General features: G+C 41.1%; 1 protein-coding gene across 1 annotated transcript in view; it reads right to left on the reverse strand.

Annotated features, from left to right (window-relative positions):
• Positions 1-24,499, reverse strand: part of SLIT3 (slit guidance ligand 3) — a 534,848-nt gene that overhangs the window by 463,246 nt on the left and 47,103 nt on the right. The window contains exon 4 of the mRNA XM_066612910.1: positions 19,605-19,676. Within this exon, the coding sequence (XP_066469007.1) occupies positions 19,605-19,676 (72 nt within the window). The remainder of the gene's footprint in view (positions 1-19,604; positions 19,677-24,499) is intronic.

Below are 24,499 nucleotides of genomic sequence, written 5' to 3' on the forward strand. Positions count from 1 at the left end.
CACCTGGGTTGGGACACCTAGCATAGACTATAGCTGTTTTTCCTCATCTATCCTCATTGTAAGGGCCCTCCCCCCAAAAAATGTCACATTTCTTTTTCTTTCCCTCTTTCTGGTTTTCCTACTTTGTGTCTCCATTGATAGCATCTCCGCTAAACGTGTTTTATTGCAAAGCACTCCAAGTATGTTGATAGGAAAGGGAGTGTATCAGTTAACGCTGTTATCTTTCAAGTGGTCGTCTGCAAGGCAGACTCCTTCCCTTGGACAAGTTTTGCTTCCTCATTGAGTTTTTTTACCATAAGGAAAAACTCCTGATAAGCTCATGGCTCCAGCCTGATAAATGACTCTTCAAAAGGACGGCATACTTGGATAGCTCCATAGTTTTGTCCAGAATGTGACTGTGAATGCTTGAAACTCTTAATATAATTTAAGTAAAGATTAACCTCATTTCACCTTTCGCCATGAAATAAACTGTTTAGATTAACCATGTGAAATTGTGCGTGTAATTTTGCTATATTTCCTGATACAAAAAAAAAAAAAAAAAAATCAGGCAATCAGAGTATTCTGTCAGGTTATCTGTAAAGAACTTCTGGCAGTCGTTATTTGCAAGATTATTTTTGATTTGTCATGCTGAATCTGTTTTCTATATTTTATGAGATTTGTGTTTAGGACTTAGTCACTGAATTCAATCCTACCTAAATCCGAGCACAATGATATAGCAGTGCCAATGTGACTTTTGCTGCACCCTGTGGGGAATTTTTTTGCTGCTGGAAGTCCTCTTGTTCTGGGGTAAGCCACAGCATCTGCAACGGGTCAACTTGGGCCTACACCAGCAAGTTCATCAAACCCATTCAACCCCCTTCCTGCTCTCCTGCACCCCATTTCACCCCTGCACTGGCTTTTCCTGCTTTGGTGCACTCTGTTGCTCCACTGCTGTGTGCATGAAGGCTCTAGCCTTCCTGTCAAAAGCATGCCAGCTCTCTGCACTGCCTCAAATTGCTTTACAATGCTTTTGTAGCAGCCAGCACATGCATTAGACCATGACAGTCTTTATATGCTGCTGGATATATTCTTTATATAGTCTTTATATACTTTCTTGTAGACTCAGTCGTAGACTTGAATCTCATAGACCCAAGGTGGTTTACAAAGGCATGCTGACCATAAATTCTGTTTCTTCAAATGGGGTTTTTACAAGTGTTGAATGAGAGAATAGAATGAGAAAAACTCATAAGAACCCTCCATTTCTCCAGGTGTTAGATCCCATAGTGCAGTCATTGTCCAGGCAGCACAGCCCCTGTCCTTTCCAAGTTTCAACATTAGGTAACCAATGTTCTGTCTATAACCCTAAGAGAATATAGAATCTAGCAGTGTTTCCCACAGTGTTGCAAGCCGATCTTTGGTGGGTCGCAAAAACCATTTGAAACATTAAAAAAAACAACACAAAAACTTTGCAAGCACCCTTGCCTGCTTTGCAGAAGAAAATCATTAGTTGGAATTCTTACCTGCAGTATGAGGTAACCTTTATAACCCCAAATTTAACACTTTCTGATTTTCTCTAGAAATTGGCATGTCAGATCAAGTGTGAACCATGTTTCAACCTTTCATCTGCCCTGGAGGTCCTTAACTGCACACCAGTTCAGTGGGTACTCTGGAATGACGGTAAAGGTTTGGGAGAACTGTCCTTGAACTCAATTTCTAGGGAGAGTCTAGCAAATGTCTACACACAGAGACTATATGTAATGGCTCTAGCAGCCTCGGGAGCACAGAATCCTAATTACACAAGCCAACACACATTTTGCTTCCTTAAACGTTATACCAATTCCTGGCTATATTTGGGGTGCCAATTCCAAAAATGGCGTCCGCTTTGCCCTATCATGTCTAGTTTTGGAAACACGGCATAGCCTCTTTAGTGAATGGTTCAAGCAGCTTCCTCATGAGGAAGCCTACACCATGGCTTCCTCATGAGGAAGCTGCTTGAACCATTCACTAATGAGGCTATACTATATCTCCAAAACTAGACGTGATAGGGCAAAACGGATGCCATTTTTGGAATCGGCACCCCAAATTCATATCAAACCACCATAAAGTTTGGGAAAAACTTTTCTGACCCTCAATTTTGTAGGCCTGTGTTATTAATCAATAATTTATTGTTAATGTATAAAATATTATTTATTTCAACATTTCTTTTTTTCACATGGGTTGCAACAGACTGTTATTTTAAAATGGGTCCCGGTGCTAAAATGTTTGTGAAGCACTGGTCTAGCATGAAGGCTTCATTTCTGTTCTGAAGTTCAGAGGGTAGTAATGCAATTTAGGAACTCACCTATAATTTACTAACACACATTTACACTTCCATTTTAGTAGTGGGCTGCCCTCCTTGTTATTTTGAATTTGACTCTATAGATTTTTTGGATGTGTCAAAGTAAAATTAGCTGATTTGTGATATCCATTCCAACCAACCTATAGTGATTTGGGCTGAAATAGTGAAGCATTGGGCCTTGGAAGTGTTTATAAGAGGTGACCGATCTTGAAGCAGTTGCTGTGATATCTTTGGTATCTCCCATCTAGCCAACACTATTATTAGTAATGCAGGATAAAACATACAAAGGCTTATATGTTATCCCTGACCAAACAAATAGCTGCTTCAGAGGTACAATTTAAACTGGGGGGAAAACAACATGGAAGAAAACACAACTTTTCCCCAATTCAATTTTGGAACTGCTAGTTAATGAAAAAATAAACACACACACACAAACCACGTTACAAGAGATGCTGATCGCACATCACATGTCTAATTTGATTTTTGACTGTGAATTATTTAAGTCTTATTGGCTTGTTACCCCTGCTTTTCTTCCCCTCCCCAGTCACCTCCTTATCTGCTACAGCTGTTGCTCAGCTTCTTCCTTCTGGGCCCTTGGTAAGGGGGGTAGTCACACAATTGGGAATGGGGGGGAGGGGGAAGAGCAGCAAGTACTGTGTTCTGTGTGCCAGTGGCAGGGGGTAGAGTGAGGAAAAGAATAGCACTTCAGAGGGCTTGAGCCACAGTAGAAGACACTCCCACTGACTTGTGCATCAAGTTTGCCTTGATGCAGAACAAATTCCATGGAACAATTCTATGTGGAGTCCATTGTCAGTATGCATTGCTTATTCCACAACCTTGAAAATGTATGTGTCATGCACTCAAGGGCTGACAATGCAAAGGATATTTCAGATATATCACTTCAGGATTTCTTTTTTCGTGGCACAACAGAACTCTTCTTTCCAGCATCATAGAAGAGTCTCTCGATCGTAATTACAGGTAGTCCCCTACTTAAGTACAGGTTAGGTTCCGGAAGTCTGTACTTAAGTTGAAATGCTCTTTAGCTGAAACATTATGCATTTACTTCTGTGAGTTAGGGCACAATCCTATCCAACTTTCCTGTCCTAATTGGGGTCTTACACAGAGCAACTTTCTGTAGTGATTGAAAAACAGTATAGAAATATTTCTTTCTCGAAATAAATTACATATAAAATAGAGAATAATTCACTCCCTTGTGAATATAGGGGGGCCTGTATCCCGTATCTCCGGATCAGGTCTGTGGACACCCATACACCCCCTCTGAGGTGAGGGAAGCTCTGCTCCCCTCACCTCCGGAAGGTCCTCTGAGCCCAGCAGGGGAAGCTCTGGGCCTTCCCTAAAACTCCTAATGCCTTATAGGGCATTAAAAACATCACTTCTGGTTTCATAGAAGTGAAAATTTTTTAGCAGAAAACCTCCGTCTGAGGCCAGAAGAGGCTGCAGACGGATTACCACTGGGCTCAGAGGACCCTCCAGATACAGGGGCACGCTTGTATATCCTCTGTGGTAACCCTGCTTTTTTTATGTATAATGTACAAGATGGGCCCTACAGCAGCTTAGATGTTAGGGGCTGCATTTGTATTAGTTGCATTTTCCAACTTATATTTTACATTTCCCAGCAAGTTACAATTTGCATTTGTCTTCGTTGGAGAGGAGCACAAGTACAGTTTTTACCCACCACTTCTGTGCCTCTCTCTCTGTTAAAAAAAAACAGTTTCTCTCTCTCTCTCTCTTTCAAAAACCAGCACCATTTCGCCTGTGTGAAAATGTTAGCATGGATTAACTGTGCCTACACAGAAGTGTGAAGTACCTGTCCTTAAGTTGGGATGTCTGTAAGTTGGGTATCCTTAAGTAGGGGACTACCTGTAAGAAAAACTCTTGGGAATATTGGAAATATTAGGAGGCCATGTGTCCACAAGTGTTCCTTCAATATTCGAATCATTATGTTGGAAAATAAAGCAAGCAATATTCCAAATGACTTTAATATTACATTGCAAAGACAGCCGAAGAGCTACTCAGGCTGTACATTCTGCAAGAGTCAGTAAGCTCTCCTGATAAGAAGACAGAATGCGATGCACAAAAGAAAGGAACTGCTATTATGGCAAATGTAGCTGAAATGAAAGATACGAGGATATAGGAGGCGGAGTTAACAGTGAAGTAGCAGGGAACCTTGGAGGGCTCCGGGGGGGGGGGACGGGACTGCTAAATAGATGTGTTTTCCAAGGACCTCAATAATGAGGTAACTCTTTGTTGCCAAGAAGAAGGAACAAAGGCTGAGAGCTTGAATGGGGCAGTCTCTTGAAACAGCGGTTTCAGAGATATTTTCCCAGATTGCTCTGTGCTGAATCACATCGTATCCCGGATGCCATCTTCGGAGACGATTCGGACAGCTGAGGACTCCCCCCCCAAGGCCTAGATAAAACATGAAAGCGAACAAAACCTTTAACTGTGAGTAACCAGTTCATTAAAAGGCTGTAAAAAGAATTACAGTCAAGAGGTTGGAAGGAGGGAAAGACAACTTTAAGATTATTTAAGTTGGCTTGCAGCCACCCAGAGGGGAAAAAGTGCGAATGTGGATTTAAAAAGCCCCTGCTGGAGCAGTTTTTCTTTTTTGTAACGATGATTGGAAGAAAAGTAAAAAGGATCACCTTGTTGGAATGGTATGCATGGAAAAGAAATTAACAATTAATCTTTAAAGTATGGAACAATTTTCACTTTCGTTTTTGCCACAAAAGACTTGACTCAGGCCTGAACAATTAAAGTTATACTAACTTAATTTGACAGTGTTATTAACTTGAATTGGATTACTGACCCACCCCTTTTGGATATAAAAACTTAAAGACCATCTTTGACAAGAAGAGATGCAAGACAATAAGAATTGGATGACTCTTTAACTGTGGGAATGGGTTTGATTTGATTCTGATAAGAATGACATCAAAAAATTTAAAGGATGTTAGCAAAAGCCAGACCTCATTAATGGATATGTTGCAAGAATTCAGAAATGAACTGAAGCAAGAGGTTGGAAAACTATCTGAACAATGAGGCAAATAAACTCCTCCCTGACAAACAGACAAACAAAAAAAAGTATGGATGGAAAAAAGAATGGACCAAATGTCAGACGAAACTAAAGAATTGGAAATTTTTGTAATGAGACAGGAGATGGAAAAAGCAGCATTTATTATTAGAAAGAATTTTCAGGAAGGAAAAAGAGGGAACTCTTGGAGAAACAGCATGTCCTTTCAAGAAGAAGAAGAATCTTTGGATTAAATTCAAAAAGAACAAAATGGAGAAAAACGGAAGAAGAAAAGAGAGGGATTAAGAAATATAAGGGAGTTAAGAGGAAGAAGGAGGAGTGGAAGGAGCAGTGGGAGGAGCAAGAAGGAAAATATCAACAAGACAGAACAAAGAAAATACTAAGACAGAAAGGGAAAGTAGCTAACTAGTGCAAATTTTTGTAGATATTAATGGATTGAATTCTCCTCAGAAGTGAGTATTCCATTAATTATGTCAAATCAAGTAGATTTAAATGAAAACAAAGTTGGAACACAAATATTAAGATAATTAAAGTGGTATTAAGATAATTAAAGCAGTATCTTCTAAAGAGAATTTATATAAATTGTTTTATAGATGATATTTAATGGCAGAGGAAGTAGCAAAAATGTACCCTGGATCATCAAATAATTGTTAGATATGCAAAGAGAATTAGGGAATTCTTTATTCTATGTGGTGTTTATGTGGAAAGTAAAGAAATATTGGAAAATGACATATATTGTTACAAGAGATATTGAATTGTGTAATGATATTGAATTGTGTACCATTCAAACTGGAAATATTCCTTTTAAATGTGATATCAGAAATTGAAGATCAATGTAAGAAACATTTTATTGTACATATCAGTATAGCAGCAAGAATATTGTATGTGCAAAATTTGAAGCCTTTTTATGATTGGATAAATAATTTTAGTTAAACAATAGTGATTGTTTAGTTAAATCATTTATTAGTATAATGACAAATAGGATAATTTTTGTATCAATGATTTGTTTTCCAGTCGTTGTTGATTTCTTTTTTGGAATAAGAAATGTTGTAATCTATGGCCAATATCCTTATGTGTAACCTATGTAGTCCCAGCCCTATGTTTAACCCATTTTCCTTACCTGTAACTATAATAAATAAATAAACTTTGCACAAAAAAAGAAAGATACGAGGATATAAATGGAAATGTGCCCTCCAATCCATAGAGCATGCCTGTTCTAGCATTCCACTTATACAGTCTAGTGTGCCAAGTAAGGTCCACTTTACACATGACAAATTTCCTCCAGAGATATCACTTCTGAATAGGAAAATCCACATATACTGCATATACAGAGCCTCACTTGATGAAGCCAGATGCGATAGTGTACATATGATATAAATGCTTTTTCCTATGTGGAAGTGCATGTTATACTTCAAAGTCACAGGCTATAAAGAAAAGCACCATTATACATATTACTATATTATTTGTAGTCCAGAGTGTTCCACATTAATGTGTGTTCCATAGGCTATTTGTTCCTTTTTTTCCCCCTACTGCCAGCATGCTTATAGAAAATCCTGTTGAGCAAACATGAGCCATCACAACAGAAGCTAAGCAAACATCTTTTTACCAGCACTACAATATGTTGACAATGTCTCAGTGTGAGCCCTTCAAACACTGTGTCTTGATGGAGTGACAAAGCAGCATGGAGTTAATTTTTCCACGCTTCCAAAGTGCTTGATGTTCTAAGTAAAAATTGGTTTGACAAAAAATAATGCTCATGGATATCTGTCCTTCTTTGGAGGGAAACTTTACCCAACTCTTGGACAATTCCACCAACAGCTGCAACTTGCTTGCACAGCACATTTGACCATGTGGACACAAGCCACCTCCTAGAAGCTTCTTGACTTGGAGCAAACAGGTTGCGAGCAACACAAAAGAAGGATCGCCAACCATAGCTGCTCTCACCAACTATATGGCCAAATTCAATCCAGGAGCCATGCTAGGAAGCTACTAGCCTCCTGAGCTAGCTACCATATCCTCAGCTAGGTGCAAGAACAATTAAAAAACCCAATTAGGACTGGGGATAACCATCAAGGATTATCAGGTCACAAAGGAAGTTTCTTTGATGGCTTACCGAAGAAGTTCCCACAGAACCCTATGAGAGAAAGAGATAGAAAAAGCTGGGTCGCAGGAGCCCCCTTGACTTCGTCCTTCATGTTGCTCCCTTGCTATTGGTTTAGTCATTCACTGACCCACTGGTGCTAAATTAAGCTACCCCCATTTCAGCAGCAACCAGAGGATTATCAGCCAAGTTGGCATCAAGGATCAATAGCCACCCACTCCTTTCCACCCTTTCCCTCTGCTTCTCTCTCTGAGTAGAACTGAAGCCACTAGTCCAGCTTGTCATCCAATAACATTCCCCCTTTCCCTGAGAAATCAGCTCTAGGTCTCTTGGTCCTACTTTCCTCCCTCAAGCCAACTAATGCTACTGCCTGATTCTTGGGCTTGTTCCAGAGCCCTCTTTCTGTTAGATCTCTGCTCAGGCATAGCAAACAAGTTGGTTCAAGGAAAGTTGAAAGCAGCTGAGTCAGCTGAATGACACAGCACTTGTGCCTGCCACACCCTAATTAGATGTGGAGGCCCAGATTGGCTGCTCTGCCCACTTAAGCCACAGTCTGCAACTCCACCAGTGCAGTAGGTGTTAAACTGTGAAACTGCTGCCGGAGACTTTGACTAGTAACTCGGAACTGCTATATTCAACGTGTATGACCTGGACTGCTTTGACTACTGTGTGTGTAACTCCTTGCTCAAAATACAACAGCTATTCAAAGACTCTACTGTGTACTGTGCTCTACTTTGTACGCACCCTGCTCTGCAAACAGGACATACCCAAGTTTCCTACCTTAACGCTTTCTGCCTCTCAAACCCTGTTTTTGAACAGAAAAATCATCTGGTTTTGGTACTCTTCTCCTGTGACTCCCACAATGCATCACACCCATCAAGCAGAAATGGACTGATAATTGTGATTCTTGGCACACTCTCACCACTGACCCACAAACTCTCCTCTACGTTCTGTGTTTGTCTTGGGTGGAGTCAAATTGACAACACGCTTAATGTGCCTATCATTTTCTTTCTTTGTGTGTGAACCTGTTTTTGAACAGGTTTAGTGGAGGCTTAAGATCAGCCTCAGTCATCCTGTGAAGACAAACTCTCCGAACCATCACTCCAGTTATTCAAACTAGTGGAAGGTGTAAGGTAGGCTCCCTCTGAGAAGCTGCAGAAAATTCATCGAATGGGAGGGAATGGCTCCCCCACCACAAGTGGATGAAGTGATTTCATGGTCAGCTTACCCTTGCCTGTAGCCCTTGGTCCAGGCTACAACTATCCTTTGGCTGTAGTCTGAATCCAGGAACCCTGCTTTCCTGACACCTGCACAGCTTTCTTTCCCCGTTCTTCCTGATACCCTAAACTCCCAGTTTTCCAGCCCCAGGACCCCCTGGGTAATCCACATTATTTCCCTACACCCTTTCTCCCTCTTCTCTTCCCCCTTCATGCTTGTGTCAGTACATGCTCCTTTCCCTTTTAAAGATTTCCTCTTCCATTTCCTTCCTCTCTCTATAGAAACTATTTCTGTTTAGGACCTAGCTATGTGAATGGCTGAGAAACCCCAAACTGCTTTTCTTTGCTTCCCCTTCCCTCTTATTGTTAATTATCCCCATGATAACATTTTTGTGTTGCGCCCTCCGCCATCTCCTTCCTCTTTATTTTCCACTGAATCACTGAGCTGTGCCATTGGCCACGGGATCCCAGCACATAAGATAGTTTTCCCCCATGGATGCCTGTTACCACATGTTTGAAAGCACATTCAGTAACAGTTTCACTGTTGAATTATGCTCATTCTCTTCTACTCATCCCCATACAAATCCAAAGTAATGCCCTTAAAACAATGTAATAGAAAGGCACGATTACTGTGGTTTTTGACAGTGTTTCCTCAATGTACCTCTTTCTTCATAATTCTTGAGCAATTTCTGCAAATGTTTTAGAAGTGCTGTAAGGATGGCATGTCCCTAACATCAATAAGCTATAATCAAACAGTCAGCTCTTTTTTTCTGTGAATGAAATATGGCAGCAATTTGACATCTCAGCAGTGCTCTGCTCTCCTGAACCCTGGCAGTGACCCAAGAGATTTGCACTCCGCTGCTAATCAGAGAGCCAGCCAAGGCCATTTCCCACAACATAGCTGAAATTCTCCTGCTGCTTACCTTGTCTGCTTCAGTTACCAAGCCACACTGAAACTATTTGCTGTATTCCCAGACTGTCAATCATAGCATCTTTCCACAAGACCCTCCTTCAGCAGCCCTCCAACCTTACAGACATGCTGCGAGGAGGATGCAACTCTTTATCTACATCCATTGGTGCACAACAACCTCAAGAGAATTCACAAACCAAAACAGTTGTTCTTTCCAACACTGAGAACACTGCATAAAAAATTATTGCCAACCAGCAGATATTCTAACAGCAGGACTGAGGGCAGGTATTTCAGTTTTAAGCTGAAGCTCATCCATTTATTTTTGAAGATCCACATACACACATATATGCTGTGTGTCTCTATGCCTGAAATTTACATAGCACGCTATGTATCGGCTCCTGAAATTCTGGTATAAATGTACACACACACACACACACACACACAGAGAGAGTTTACTAGGGTGCACTCACATTCTATTTATTCTGAGTTTGTATCAATTCTCTGAGGTTGGAGAATCCAAATCAAAGCTGAATTCTAAATAAGACCACCCAGCACTAGTCAAAGGAAAAAACTACTGAGAGATCAACCAGACTAACAAGGACTAATCTAAGCAGCAACCTGTTGGGTCAGTTGATACTCTCTGAAACTTAAAGGTTTATAAGTTCTACTTATGACTTAGTAGGGTTCTACTCCTGCCACCATCTATAGCCTCCCATTGCCCTTTTAGTATTTTGCACCACTCACTTTGGGTTCATTTCTGGCTTCCCTGACCTTCAGCTTGATTAGAGCTGGGTCTAACAGTCAGGAGATCTTGTTTTGTACAACTTAAGAAGCTGCTATGTACTCTCTAATGGTGAATTCATTGCCCATGTAACCCCTAACAGTTACGCATGCTCCTCCCCTCATAACAAGGAACCTAGTTTTTCCAGCCTTTTTCTCATCTGGCTTGTTAGGGCTGGGCAAGATCATACCACCGGAATCCTCTAGCATCTCCACAGTTTAGGCTGCAATCTCATACATGCTTACCTGGGAACAAGCCCCACTAAACATAGTGGAACTTATTTCCAAGTAAACTTGTATAGGGCTGTGCTACTAATGTGATTTTGTTTTCTCTCCTAAAAGCACATTCCCTACAAGCAGCAGGTTGCACTGGAAACTTCATAGAGCAGGGCACAAACACTGTAGCACATGAGCCAGCATAGCAGTAGTCAATCCACATGCAAGGCATGTTATCTGAATCACACAAACGTTTGTATTTTATGAAAAATATACAACCCAATGCTGCAGATTCAGCAGTCTCTTCCAATTAGTTCTGCTTTCTTTTCTAATTTTAATATACTTGTCCATAAAACCTTCTCCAGTATGGGTCCCTTTTTCGTTTTGTTTTTGTGAAAACTCCTAAAATTTGTGTGTTCAAATCATATTTGGGATATTGACTCAATAGCTGATATAAGGCAGGTATTTTACAATTCAATCTGAGTCATAGCAGAGAAATCAGCTCACAGGAATGGAGAAGAAAAAACCCAACATCCTTTTATTTGTTTGGATTAGTTAAATTAGGATTAGCAGATCAGCATCTCAGGAAAAAATGCTGTCTGTTCCATTTAAGTAAGACTCAGATCACATGCCAGAAATGCCACTTTGCTTTCTGAAATACTTTATTCTCTTATGTGGTTTTTATACAACAATTCATCCATACACTGAAGAGTAGGTTTACCAATGAAACTCTTAAAGGCATTGAAGGAAGGAGGAGAGTGGGCGAGTCACACAACTATACTTATGATTATGTCCTAACAAGTCACCCCCACAACAAAGACATATCCATTAAGCAGGTCATCTGAATTTATTATAACCGACAAAAGTTATACTTCTGTGATGATCAGGTCAAATAACGCTAAGTTGTTTACATGCTTTTGAGTTCTCCAGAACTTTCTTCAGGCTTCATGTTAAGCAAAACATAGAGAGTGGAAATAAATATGGCATGTGGGGAAAAATCTAAGTTCTGCAGTTTACAGCAGTCATCTGGCACAAAGTTGTTCCCCCACCACAAAAACACACATTTTAATATAATATCTAGCAGTTACTCAATCTCCGTACAGCACTAACAAGAACACAATGGTTCCTTGCAAGACAGAGGAGAAACTTGGTAGACTTTATAATAGCGGAGCTATACATAAATTTTAAATGATGCCAGAATTAAAAGAAAACAAACTAGGTGTTGTAGGTTCCCAGTGCTCTTCTCAATTTTATCAGCAGAGTGTTGTTTATCAATAGCAGGGGCATACAGTAGTTCATGGTTTTTTTTGCCAGCCGTTCAAATGTTTAACAGGGAAACTATGTTTGTCATCCATTAACTTGCTAGCAAGTCTTTAGCTCAGTCAGTCTCCTGTCAAGCCTTTTGCATTCTGTTTCACACAAAACTTTCCTTTAGTTTCTCAAAAGCTGATCACAAAACCACAGCATGTACTAATACCATCATCAGAAGTTTCCATGGAAGTACAAAGGAATGAGGGAAGGAGCAATTAGAAATAGCCTTTTATGTTCAATCACAGTAAGGTGGGATTAATGAGGAACAAAAAGTAACCACTGGGGTTTCGAAGGCATATATCTTGTTTACCTCTTTATGACTTTACCTTATAGGGAGGACCAACATTTTACACCCCTTTGTTAATCCAGCAGCACCAGTAGCCATCTTGTTGGTTTTTGTTTTAAACAGAGTCATTTGAGTAGATGGTCTTTGCTAGGACTGTTCAAAGCATGGTTTCAGCGCTGAAAATACCATACTAACCTAAAAAAGATCTGCAACAGACTTAACAGGAAATATGGTGCTCATGTTCAGGATACAATTCTACTTTTCAGGTTTGAATATTAGCTCAATCCCTGCAACTGCTTAGCAACTGACCCTTGGCAGCTTTGTATCTCAATTTTTCAGCATGTTAATTAATTTTGGTTTTCTCCCATGCATTCACTTGGGATAAAAGATTTTATTCACAAGATGAGACCTGCTTTAGAATAATTACAGGTATAAACCCAAGTGCCTCGTGCAATTTGTTGTGTTCTTTTCTTACTCAAAACAAGTGAGGTTGTAACAGTGGGGCGGGGGGAGCAGATGCAGTAATACGGCCTCAGGTAGTAACACTGAATTTGTTCTTTTTTCTGTTAAAACTTTACATCTGAAGAGCTCCTGTAAAGAGCAATCTCTCCCACACCCATTTTTCCTCACAGCATGCTTAACATATATCACCTTAAATCCTGTTTTGTGGGCATGTTCCATTGATTTTCTATAAATTTTGATCACGTTTAGAAATATAAAGTTGAGAAAATTTCTGCAGGTTATGGCTGTTGGTGATTTACTATGTTTTCTAAACAAATGCTTGGTAACATTTAAGCACTAGGAAAGCTTCTCTTCCTACATCTACATCTAGTCTAGTGATGAATTCAAATATATGCCTGATACCTGTGAGAAACAAAATTTCCCTAACGTTTCAAACACACCAGGTCCTAGCTCCTTAAATAATTTTCATATTTGTATCCCTTCTTCAAAGGAACTCAAAGTACTGTACTAGATAGGAATGATCTTCCAGCATGATAACTTGCTTGAAAATGATTAAGTACTCTAAGGGGTACTTAGAGACCTTCATAGCCAAGAGGGCCATTTCCTTACTGGCCCTCACATTTCTTTATTTCTTTTCCTAGGAAGAGCCCTTGCTGTTCTCCAGAACCTGTAGATACTCAGGGGCCCTCCCTGAGATAGTAATCAGCCTCACAGAGACTCGAAAAGCAGAAGTGCTGATTTCTGAGTGTCTCTGAAGTCAGTGCCAAGATGGGGAATGCTGTGACCATTTCCAGAAGGATAAGGAATCCCTGACCCTAAGCCAAGTCTTTACTATGTTAAGTACAATGGAGAAAGTTCCAAGTTGCCATATCCAGCTCAGAGCCAAGAGAGGAGGACAGTCTTTCCTGTTACAGCTGTGCTGGGACTAAGAGAATCTGAAGCATCTCAAAAGCTCAGAAACAGGGCCTCTGAGAGGAATTTCATCAGGGGGTACAAAGTTTCCTTTGGGCCCCTCTGAAAAGGGGAGGGGTGAAACAGAGTGGACAAGGGTGGTGATGGGCAAGCAGAGTGGAGGTGGGAGGGGCAAAACAGGGTTGGGGGAGGATGGAAACAACTGGAAAAGTCTTTGGAACCCAGGTCTATCCACTCATTTGGCATCGGCAGTTAGGTACAGTAATAGGGAAAACACACTCCAAAGTCTCTCTAAAATCTTTTAAATATAGAAAATCATGCAGAAAATTAGTATCATCATATTTAGGCTCCCACTAGAATGGGAAGTGTCCTGTGCACATCAAAACTTGCTTCTGCAGCAGCTGCATCCCTGAGCTCCTATACACTCCTTCATGGTAAGCAGATGCATAAGCCCAAAAGCTACTGCAGCAAACCAGTTTCCTCCCCGATTTGATACTGTTCCTCAACTGTCAGTGTGAACTGACCCCAGATTTGACTGGGCATTCCTCAGCCCAGCATACATGGTTTGCCAGTAGCTGCAGTCCCACACTTGTAGTAGTGTCCCCAGTGTCCTTTGTGGGCAACAAGTCTGTGTAGATAGGAAAATGTAAGATCCCAGGAAATTTCTGGCCCCCCTCCTTTGGCTCTTGGGCCCCCTTTTTGACCATGGGCCCAGGTACAAATTACCCCCTTTACCCCCCTCTCCTAGGCCCTGCTCAGAATGGCATTATAATTGAGACTAGGACCCTTCTGGTGGTGGAGGGGGAGAGAAGATGGACCAGTACCAAATGCATGTTTTAGCTGGCTACCAAGGACAGCCAGGATTTGCAGATATCTGTTCATAGCTTACATAGGTCTCTTCACACATGTCTTTAGGCCCAATCCTATCCAACTTTCCAGGGTGTGGACAACAGGGCATGGCAACAGGGCATGGGCTACATCCTGCAGTGCAGACACAGTCATGGAGGTCTCCTCAAGGTAAGGGAACATTTGTTCCCTCACCTCAAGACTGCATTGCAGCTTCATTGGTTCTGGAAAGTTGGATAGGAAAGAGCCCTTAAAATACAGGTAAGATCCAATTTATGTGATGGAAAAAAATGACGACAAGTAAGTGTTCCAAAATGTATGAGCCACAACTTATCAGAAAGCCAGGATTGACTGCAGTGGCATCAAGCAAACACAGACTGGCAAACTCCTTCTACAGTGGAAATGTACAGTATATGCAGGTAGTCCTAGTGCCAGTGCTGCTATCTACCAATCCCACTGGCTGTCAAATGCTACTTAACCAGGCATTGACCTTACACCTGAGATCTTAAAGAGAAAATTCCAACTTCTGATTGGACAAACCACACTTGAAGAAAGCAAAAAGAAAACAACTTTTTGCACATGCTAAGATAACTGAGATTCATCTCTCTCAGAATAGTATGGAGACTTTTCTGAAAATCTTTGCCAGGGTCAGTAAAACATGACATAAGCAAAAGTAGAAGAAGAAGCATACCACAATCTCTGAAACTCATGATTACGCCTTTATATTCATTGCTGCTTCTCTTCCCTTTTTGCTGTATTTGGGGGGGAAAGGGGGGGAACATCTGCACATATTCGTTCTGAGTTGCTAACTTCACACAGGGGAGACTGGAAATCCAGGATGAAACCTCAATTACTCACTTTCTGACATCCCCTCATTTGTTTCCTACTCAGTGGAGATAATTTGTTAACGTTCCTTTCATACTTCAAGAAAATACAAAGAGCCCTCTGCCTTGTGCTGGAAATTGAAAGGAAAGGTGCCATAGGATTTGCAACCAGAGTCACTTTTCCAGACAAGATTTTGCTCAAATTATGCCATTTAGAGTCAGAGAGCAACACAAGCAATAAAAATAGCTCCAGTTTGATAAATGGTTCAAACGCCTCTTGGCAGTATGTAGTCTTCACCTCTGACCTAGTGAATATCCTTTCAAACCTGAAGTGCCCCCTGAAGACCTGGTGTTCCTTGTAATTATTTACCATCTTCTGAACAGACCTGCTGGGGTCTGTACACAGGAAAGCCCCAATTCCTGGATGAGCCAAAACCATGGCAACCTCTGCTTACACTGGCCATGTTCCTTTTGCCCTGGCAGTGCTTAATCACTTGAGCTCATTTCAAAGGTGAGCTACTCGTTCATGCTCCCACAGAAGACAAGACCTTTAATTGAAGGGCACATTCTCACACAGCACTTGTCTCCCAAGACCAGAGTTCTCCCACGCAAGGGCTTAGTGACAGCATTAGGTTGCCATGAACTTTGCAATACATTTCAAGGAGGTGGTTTTGACCTGAAGGACCTATAGGAATTGGGGCCCAAAGATTAGAAACAGCTCTGTCCCACATTTTCATGACTGATAGCCAACTAGCAACACTAGCTACACTTTGAAGACCAAAGTTTCTGGTCTCATAACAGAAAACAGAACCTGAAGGTGGAGGGACACAACAGAATATAAGAAGAGTCCCTGCATAAGCTGTAGACATTAGAGATAGGGAAACTTCCTAGATCTTTGTATAGAGGATTGTATAGACCTTTATTCCCAAAAGTTCTGGAATTTTGTTATTTTGTTGGGATTGTCCTCAGTTCTACAAAACCTTAAGATCATTCTTTGTTGGCATTTAACACAGTTCTAAGCTGCAATTAGCACCAAATATATATATATATATATATATATATATATATATATATATATATATATATATATATGAGAGAGAGAGAGAGAGAGAGAGAGAGAGCGTGCACTGAAGTAAGAGCCTACATTCTGTGTATGTACAAAATTTTGTTTTACATTCTTCATCTTCTCAAACAAGTGACATCCAAAAGACACCTGAACATTGTAAGCTGGCACATCTCAAGCTGGGCAAATACGTATTCCAACAGTTCAATCCTGAGGGCTGCAAAGCAAAAATTTAATGTAGGAATGGGCAGGTTCAATGAGGAAGAATCTTTCACTGCTAAGAATCAAGTGCTTTTCTGCTTTCAGTCTAAGTCCTGGCCACTAATTATAGCTTAGAAAGAACTGCTGAACCCCTGAACAGCTGACTTTTAAAGTTTTAATGAGCTGTACAGTCCTTGAGCTCAAGGTTGGCTCAGCCATGAAGCCACTTGAACCCCTCACTTTTGGTGGCATACTGGGAGAGGCAGCAAATTGGTGGGGGATACTCACTTTCTGTTCAGCCATTCTTGTTACTGAACTAAGGCTGAACCTTTATGCTGGTACGAAATTACAAAACCTGGCACAGTAATCAGCACAGACCCTCACCCTGACTATAACCAGGGTAATCCTAACCCTACAACCTGTAAAAAAAGTTTGCCCAGGTATAAAAGACTACTAGTTATAATTCTGTAGCTGTTTTCCTATGAGCTGTGCACTTCTGCAGAGATCATAGGTCAAGATGCAAATCTTGCTTTTTCAAAAACAAATAAAGGCTGCTTTCCCTTATCTAAATGTTAACATATTGATTTTGTTTTGATAATGTGGCTTACTATAGAATACTGATTGGTCATGTAATTTGTCTTACTTGTGAATGGATGTGATCATTTGAATGCTTGTTTTACAAAGCACTTTCTAAGAGCACAATGGGATAGAAGTGATTCAGCTATTAGAACATGAATTCAGGCATTTAAGTCATGAAAACACATCCAAACACAGATCTCCACAGACCTATTTCCAGAATATCCGGTCAGGATCAGCCCCAGGATCAGCGACAATGCCAGATTGCTGAGGACCATGGGGCAAAGCCATTCATGGGTCCCCCTCAACCTATCCCATGTGGTACACTGGGTGCTTCCGCCATCACTGGAAGGTTCAAGGGTTGTCCTGGCCAACCCATGGCACCACTCAGCCTATGATTAAAGAAACATATTTGGAGTGAAATTACAAACATAATCTGTATGAAACAGCAAAGGTTTCCCTCTTCTTCTCTCTTTTTTTTTTCTGTCATCCTCCCTGCTCTCTCCCCCCCCTTTTTTTGCTTTTGCCTTTTATACTGGAAACACAGAAGACAAAATTCTAAAAATAATGCATCAGAGTAAAATGACATTAAAAGAAAAAAGCAAACATGAGGTATATGAACTCCAGGTTCCTCCTCCTGGCAAGAAAGGCCAAAATAATGTAGGCACCATATCCATTTAACAGTATGCTACACATTCCTTTCAAAGGTTGATTGTCCTGTATATTCCTACCAGTAATGTCAAACAGATGTCACAAAGAACCATGTAAATAATTATAGAAATTGCAGACATATTCTGTAATTGAAGAGTACTGCAATTTGATTGCCCCTTTCCTTTTAACTATGGCTTTTGGGGAGCTGTCCAATTATCAAATCTCTGAGCAGTGATTCCCTTGACTGTTTTATTTACACATTCAAAGGATGCAACCTCTCTTCATAGTTAAAAACATTGCTTGACAGCTTATGAAGAACACAACATATTTGCATTTGGCTTCACGAGGAAACCTGAAGGCTGTAATTAAACTGTTACAGAAAGGAAAAAATTATGACATATCCACAGTGATAGGAATGATGTTGAAATCCAGGAAAACTTTTTCACAAAAGATATGCACATTATTAACACTTAACTTCATTCTTGTATAGCAGACACACTAGCTTAAAGTCTGTCTCATATTGTTTGTGGAAATTAAGTTGTCCACATGTACAAATGCTTGGCATTCCTAAGATAACTCAAACATTTATTGTAAACATTTTTGCTATTAGTTGAGAGCTTATCCTGGAAACTGAGGATAGGAAATCACAAGATCATATACTGCAGTATATATAGCCAGCAAGTAAATTAAAATCTTTTTTACATATCCTGGTGGGGCACCTGAGCACCTATGGGTCTCTATTTTGCTGGTATATATCCAAGGAGAGTGAGGGGGTGGGGCAGGTTGAAAAACTGGGGACAGGATCTGGCATGTGCCATTGCCACCAAGATCTACTGTCTACAGCCCACTCCCTGCCTCCTGTGCACCCCTTCCTGCCTTCAAACCAAGCATGAACCACCCATAACTCTCCTCTCCACCACTTTATCTGGGATGTTGGAGTGTCTGGGCAAGTCTTCATTGTGCAAGACAGAAATGCAAGGTGCCACTGTAGGGCCAATTGCAACAGTGGATCAACAGAACTATTTTAAATTAACCCTAGGATTTGGGTGTTAGTATGTTTTCTAGGTATTCATACTGAATTACTGCTGGACACTTTGAAGGTCTCTTTAGCAGAAAGGTGGGATATAAATATCCTAAATAAAAGAAAGAAATACGCTGTTAGCAATTAACATGCTGCGGCTATCAAGTTACTCGTCACATTTTAAATTTTTTTAAGACCTGAAATACAGTTCAGATACAAAAACAGGCTAAGATTAAAACTGACAACATGCTATGTGTAGATATTTTCATAAAGAGTGAAGTGAAATCAGTCAGCAGGCTGAGGCCAGAAAGCGATTTCAGGTTGCCTTCTTACAAAGGTGACCAATTATCATTATATTGTAACATTTCATTGAGAAGTTTCCTCTAGGCACTGTGCCCATTCAATGGCATGGGAATACCTTCTTTAAGCACAGCTTCACAAGCATCTAGAAAATATTTTAAGACACATGAGAGATGAGAAACACCACAGCTTTTCTGCAGGCACCAAGAGGCATGAAAGATACTGTGACTGAAACACAATTCTGTTCAAACTGGTCACCCCAGTCTGAGAATACCGAAGTCGGCACCTCTACAGACACCAATTCCTCTCATATGAAACAAACTGAAAAGGAGTTATAACTTCTGAAACATTCAGCTAACTTTTCAATTCAGGCAATAGGAAAGGCGCCCGGAAATGCTTCTCAAATTTGTCTTCCAGCACAGACATTGTACAACAAACCTAGACACATCTCAAAATCCACTTGATTAAAGTATCATACCAAAACCCCACAGCCAAAATTACTGACTTAAGAACCAAACAAAGCGCATATAGGGCACCAAAAATAAAAACTATACTTACAGTCTGGTTAGCTTCAGTGTGTTCTGAAAAAGGAGCTCTGGAAGAACTTGCAGTTTATTTCTGTTCAGGCGCCTAAATAAAGAACAGCCAGAGTTAAAGATCCTTTGGAGACTCTTCTATTAAGGCAAACGAATATGAACAGTCAGTAGAAGTCAGAATAAGTTCTGTTCACACAGAAACTTCTGAGCTCGTCAACATAGATTGAACTTGGTAAGGAAGAAAAAAAATTGGCAAGGAACACTGAATCCAACTTTCAAATTATGAACAGCATGCTGTACTACAGTGCTTGGGGTAATGTTACTTTTTGGTTTATTTGATATGCCCTTCTGTCAATTTCTCCCTCTCTTGCACACAGAGTTTACAGAGTTTGGCTTAATGCTTTTAGAACTATATGTGGCTTTGAATAGTACAGAGTTTTAAGAGATCAAAAGGCAGGGTAGGCAGTTCCATCCACCTTTGATCATTGAAGCTGTAGTGGCTAAGTGCCTAGAGAATAGATATTGCTTTTAGTATTTATATATACAGTAATAATAACAGCAAATGTACTAAGTTCATTAAGAAGGGAGTCGGCCTTGGCAAGCATAGGGATCCAAACCAAATTACTACACTCTGAACAAGTGGTTTCAGAACTAGCTAAGACTATCTTAAGTTATGAATGTGACCTCCAAATTAACTTCATAGGGAAAACCAGGCAACTCACTGTTATGCTACCATTGGCCCTACTCTCTTCTTAAGCTCCTCAACACCAGAGCATCACCAAACAATATTTCTCTAGAACTACAATGTAGAAAAGCAAGCAAAAACTTTAGTTGTTGCTTTTTCAGGGATAGGAAGCTACCAGAGATGATACATTTGCCCAAGCCCCCTCCACCAATAAGCACATGAAGCATAAATTGGATCTAAACTGGACCACATTTATTAACTGAACAACTCAACAAGATATGAACTCTGCAGTGGGTCTTAACTGCTATTACTCCACCCTCCAATAGTGTGGGCACCAATCCCGGGGAAATACAACCGGCCACTGTTTATTTTCCTGGGGCATTCCCACCTTGTCTCAAACCTGTCGATCATCAAAAGTCAATTTATACTTCTCAGTGCCAATCCCAATGAGTCAAGGATTAATTACACAGTAGATTACACTGTCCACACAAGCCAATCTTTGAGATAGACTTTGGAGACTGAGCTGGAGTGGTCCCCAGTCAGCATCCCAGAGCCAGACAGCCTCTTGAGAGCACTTCTTGTCCCTCCTTCAACTCTTGCTAAATTCAGGGTGCACACCAACTCTTTACCCTATTCCCTGTCCCACACTATTCCTGACAGATGTGACCAGTCTGGCTAAGCAACCATCTCACCTGCCACAGTATGGGATAGGGAGAAAAAAAGACATACCAAGGACAATCAGGTGTGAAGCAAAAATTCCTACCAGGCTCCCAGAAGTGATCTGCTAATCACAAACAATGAATGGGTGGGAGGGTGCGCAGAGGTTTCTGCTGACACAATCACAACTGAGACAAAGAGAAACAACTAAGCCCAGAGTCTGCATCTGGCTCCTCCACCACCGCAGGACCTCTTCTTCTTACCTACATGGAGCTAGGCCAGACACCAAGCCTTGATGCTGGGCAGGACTGAGCTAAGCTAACTCTGTTTCTAGCATGCATTAGAGGGACGTAATTAGCTGTATTTATAGACCCTTTTATTCCAAAGGCTTAGGTCTAAGCTGTGCAACAAAAGTAAAATAAATGCAACAAAATTAAATAACATTCTAGAGCACTGATTCTCAAATTCTGAGAGAGCTTTACTCCCTCAGTAAGTTTTTGTGGGGGAGGGGCAAGGGCAGGGAAGCATTCCCCAGGATCACGTCCCTAAGGGGGTGAATGGGGGTGCTTTCACTTACTTGGACTCAGTGAGGGCTGCTGGAGGAGGTGTGGGGAGCCTAGTGCAGCCCTCAGAAAGAATCTCCAAGGCTTTGAATCTTGAAGTGGAGAGATCGCAATGCACCTCCTGCAAACAGGAAGTCCTTTGTAATCACTCTATTTCAAGATTCCAAGCCTCAGGAAGTCCTGCGGAGGGCTGTTCCCGCACCTCCTGAAGCTTCCAGCAGCCCTCACTGAGTCAAAGTAAGTGAAAGCAACCCCCCCCCCATTCACCCCCTTAGGGATGCAATCCTGGGATTCCTTCCCTGCCTCACCTCTTCCTCCACACTTTAAAGGGACAGGGGAAGTGTTACACAAACTGGTGGGTCGCAACCCACCAGTTTCAGAAGCACTGTTCTAGAGAGAGCCTAAGCCATATCAGTAATGTTGTCCCCATGGGTTTCACCCTTCTTGGTTTGAAAGATGCAGGTAACAAGTAATCAACTAGATTCAGCATTGCTATTTTGATGGGGTGAACTTTAATTAAGGGGGGGTCTGAATGCAGAACTCACTTGAAAAATTCAAGTCATTTCTAGATCCATTCTGAGTCATACCCTGACCCCTTCTGCGGGCCCAACTTGAAGTGGGATTCATTCTGAACCTTGCTGCGAGCTAGCCCCCACCTCCCGCTCTGCCAATTCCTCCCTATTTCAAACCACGCAACCCTTAGTTTTATAAAGAGTGGTTTCACTACACACAAAAGAGGTCTTGCAGAATGAGCTCTCCTTACATGTTCAGTGATCTGACTTCACTCTTGTCAGTTATTCCCTTCGCCTTTGCAATGGGGGGGGGGAAGGATTACACGCCAAGTAAGGGGTTATCAGGTGTTTGGAAAAAAAACATCTTTGAGGGTTTTTTTCAATCATTCAACAGGAACATTTTTTAAAAATCACATAGTGTTTTCAAGGCTCTCTGTGTGCGACATCCTAAGTTGCAATATGTTCCCATAGAAGGATGGCAATTAAAACACAGTTAGTTGCTTATGCCATGTTGAGTGATAGGTATACATGCTTGAAATCTTGAAATAACCTGTTCTGGTGGTGTATCAATGATTGCATTCACATCTGCAAAATACATTTAATCACCTACAATTATGTTATGTCCCTCCATTATTCCAAATACTTTCTTCCTTTCTGTTTCCATGGAAGCTGTGTTGTTCAAGTCTGGATTTATTCAAATGCATCAGGCAGTGCAGTACACAATGCACAGACAACCATGTTGCTATCCACTGGATATCCAGGTTCTGAGGTATGTATGCCTATGCTATTTATGTCCTTGTTGCTTGGCTGCATTATGAGTATTTCTCAGTGCTTAATTTCTCATGTCATCATGAATACAAAAATGTGCAGCAGGAACACTTTAAAGCAATAACTGATTTAATTGTATGTAGAAGAATTCAAATCATCCAATACAAATGCCAAGAGCTTCTGAGGCCACATTTTAGCTGTACCGTACTCTGTGACTGATCGGAGGTTTGTGAAAAGCACGCTAAGCCCTTAGGTAACCGCTGAAAGCCACAGGAACAGCAGGACTGAAGCCACAGTAATTTTCTCTTTATACATAGAATCTGAGGGCACTTCATCACTGTTCTCTGTCAGCCAGAGAAATTTCAAGAGTATGAATTCTGTGTACTGGCCCAGCATTTCACCTAAGATAGCGTTGCAACCTCAATATGGCAAGACAGAAAGTTAAATTAACATCCCAGCCAACAAACTTTGGCACAGGAGTGTGATCGAGGAAGGATGGTCTGGTGTTTGCCTTAACATCTTTAACCAAACAAAAACACAAGAATACTTTCTTCCTTCACTTCTAATCCATCTGCTTTTTCAACAGGGCTGTGGAATGTAGCAGCTGGATCAGTGCTGCTTTCTTTAGAAGCAAAGTCCATCTTCTTATTGGGGAGCTTTGGGTGTAACTTGGTCATTGTTTCAGAGGTTTGCTCAAGTCACAGGAGCTAATCGAGGCCAGTTTACATGACACAGCTGCATTTTGTTTAGATATGTGGAACGGCTGCTGTGCAAAATTCACTTTATCAGCACTAGTTATTTTGTAAAATAACTGGCTACATCCATTAGTGTGGAACATGAAACAACAAACTCCAAGTATTTTGTATATTAATTAGTTAGTTTGTATGGCAGCAAGTTGTTACGCTTACTGCTGGAATCCATTTAATATAAGAAACAGAATCATCAAGACTGACTACATCTGTTAACATTAGGGTTCTTTTTAAAAAAACATTTTGTAAGAAAACTTTTAAATACAGGATATTTTGAAACAATATGTGTTGGGCCCATGATTGTGCCCTCACATAATTAGGCTGCAGGAAAACTCATGCACAGTTGTGCATCCAACTTGCCAGCCATCATGGTCCATGGGGTAAGAAGCACAGATGGACCTGCGTTATTCACAAGGGTTCTGTTCCTGGAACCCACGCAAATACCAAACTTCGTGTGAAACAAAGTCACCCAAAATTTGGGTTCCACCCAGCTCCAAGCATTTCTCTGGTCACGTCTGAAGCTGTTCTGATGCCTGTGGAGGCCACGCGCAGCCCCCACGGGCCTCAGAAAGCCTTCCAGAGGTCCTAGAAGGGCACTTCACATGAAAACTAGAAGTGCCTCTCTAGGACCTCTGGAAGGCTTTCTGAAGCTCATAGAGGCTGCACAAAGCCTCCACGGGCCTCAGAAGAACCTCCAGAGCAGAGCTCCAGTTGACTCTGGAGGGCTCAGATGGGGCCAAGTCTGGCTCCATGCAGGTTTTGGAAACCCATGTTGAGCCAGATTCAGAAGTAGAAATTTTGCGAACAAAGAGGTTCCACCTGTACTCCAAAGTAGAAGGGAGTCCAAGATAGTATAAAGCAGCTACATGAGTTCCTGCGTCCTGAGTCACTGGTCCTTTGGGACCAGTATTTTCTACACTGACTGAGAGTATGTCTCCGTGGTTTCACATAGTGGTTTTTCCTAGCTGCGATACAAGGACATC

Source organism: Tiliqua scincoides, chromosome 2, assembly GCF_035046505.1.
Source record: "Tiliqua scincoides isolate rTilSci1 chromosome 2, rTilSci1.hap2, whole genome shotgun sequence".
NCBI classification, from domain to species: domain Eukaryota; kingdom Metazoa; phylum Chordata; class Lepidosauria; order Squamata; family Scincidae; genus Tiliqua; species Tiliqua scincoides.